A 2235-nucleotide genomic window follows, 5' to 3' on the forward strand; every position below is an offset into this window, starting at 1 on the left:
AATTAAAGAGTTTGTGACAGAAGAGATGAAATCCAGACATAATCTGACATGCAGTCTAGATTTTGAAAAAATTGATTTCTGGGAATTTAAAGGAAAGTTAGATAGGATCCCATGGATTAAAATTCTTCAGTAGAAGTCCAATGAATAAGAATGAGAGATACTCAAGAATGAAATTTTGAAGATACAAAGAAAAACAATTACACAAAAAAGAAAAAAATGAAAAAAATTTTTCAAGAGAACAAACTGGATACACTTAGTATCTTGGGAGAGAAAGGGAGGATGAAACAAGGAATGGGTCCTTTCCTCCAATCAGACTGCAAGATGAAGAAAGAGAAAGAAGAACTGCTTGTTCCTCATTTTATTGCTATTTCCTCTGCAAAGAAGAATGTTTATTTTGGAGATGATAGGGAAAAAACACAGAGTTGCTACTGTAGAAAGGAGATATTGAGAAAGAACTAGCTGTCCTTAAAAATTTTGAGCAACCAGGCCTAAATTATAAATTTGGATTCTAAGAGAAATGACAGGTATAATTGCTGAACCATTATCAATGATATTTAAAAGATCTTGGCAAAAAGAAGAGGTACCATAAGATTTAGAAGCAGCTAGGTGCCTCAGTGGATAAGTGATGAGCTGGAGTCATGAAGATTTGAGTTCAAATCTGGCCTTAGATCCTAATTAGCTGTGTGATCCTGGGCAAGTCACTTAACTCCACTTGCCTTAATCTACTAGAAGAGAAAATAGCAAATCACTCTAGTATCTTTGTCAAGAAAACTTCATGGACAGCATGGTCCATGGAGTCATGAAAAGTCAGAAATGACTAAAGGCCCAAACAGCAAATTATTATTAGCTATTATGTGATATATAAATATATGCAATACGTCATATACAATACATCATATATTAGCCTATATACATATTTATACATCTATATTTGAGTATGTATACATATATAAACACACATAATTATTATGTATCTACAAGCATACATATTAAATCCAGGTACAAGACAATGGGGGCTGAGACACTAGTAGCTGAGGGGATCAGGGAAGGCTTCTTGCTCTTGAATTTAGTCTTGAGGGAAATTAGAGATTTCCAAAGGCAGAAGAGAGGACAGACTATATTCCATTAATAGGAGAGAGTCTATAACTTGAAAATGCCTTGTCTTACCCTCTTCCCATTTTGAAGATTAAGTAACTAAAGGGGAGAAAGTAAATGTTAGAGACTTCATTAACTCATAAGCATAATAATACAACTCCCCTCCCATACACAGAAACACAATTTCTTTGTTGAATCTAAATTAGACTCCTGGCTGCTAAAAACAATAGTACTATTCTGAAAGTAACTCCAATCTCCCAACATTTCTTCCCCCTTTTAAGAGATGTTACAGCTTCTCTTGGGAAGATCTGTTCAACTATAGGGTTATAGAAGAACTGTTCATGATGACTCCCCTAAGTTAAGCTAGGGGCTCCCCAGAGCTCAGTCATTTATCCACATCCTCTCCAGGAGCCAGATCTCTGTTCTAGGAAGCTGCTTCATTCTTGCCCTGATTGCACTATGGACATCAAGTTTCTTTGGGGTGTGGTCGTTTATTTCCTGGGAGCAGGTGAGTCCTGGACACTGATGGAAAAATTCTTCTTTAGACTTGTCAGATGCTGATTGAAATCCTATCCCTGAGCTACTCAATGCCAATCTCTCTCTTTAGATTATTTCTGTTTTCCCTCTAGGTCCCCTGGATGCCAACGGTGCCGGAATCACTCAGACTCCAAGAAATCTAATCACAGGAATAGGAAAGAATGTGACACTGACGTGTGAACAGAATTTGGGACATGAAACCATGTATTGGTACCGTCAGGACCAGGGCCAGGGGCTTCGACTCATTTATTACTCGATTACAAAAGGTGACCTTCAGAAAGGAGACATTTCTGAGGGGTACAGTGTCACTCGAGACCAGAAGGAGTCCTTTCATCTTGTTGTGCAGTCATCCACAAGCAAACAAGCATCTTCTTATCTCTGTGCTAGTAGCAAAGACACAGTAAGGCTAAGACAAATCTTCTCCATGCAGAAACCTCCTCCCTCTCTCACAGCAACTCTCATCTTCTAGGCACATGCTACCCTTCCCCCAGCACAGGAAGCTATTAGTGCTATGAGAAAACTATTCACTAAAACACTCTTAGGGCGCTTATCACATTCTGGCACAAATTGCAGATTGTGTTTCTATATCATATATCCCCTAGT

At 38.2% G+C, this 2235-nt stretch overlaps 1 gene segment (V, D, J or C); it reads left to right on the top strand.

The window, feature by feature from the left end:
- Positions 1-1554: 1554 nt before the first annotated feature.
- On the top strand, positions 1555-2032 carry LOC123254720 (the record flags this gene model as incomplete). The annotated part of the segment is given in 2 exon segments: positions 1555-1603; positions 1725-2032. Coding segments are annotated over 2 exon segments (357 nt in total), but the record flags the coding sequence as incomplete, so codon positions are not given.
- Between the last annotated feature and the right edge of the window lie 203 nt (positions 2033-2235).

Source organism: Gracilinanus agilis, unplaced genomic scaffold (assembly GCF_016433145.1).
Source record: "Gracilinanus agilis isolate LMUSP501 unplaced genomic scaffold, AgileGrace unplaced_scaffold30903, whole genome shotgun sequence".
Taxonomy (NCBI): Eukaryota; Metazoa; Chordata; class Mammalia; order Didelphimorphia; family Didelphidae; genus Gracilinanus; species Gracilinanus agilis.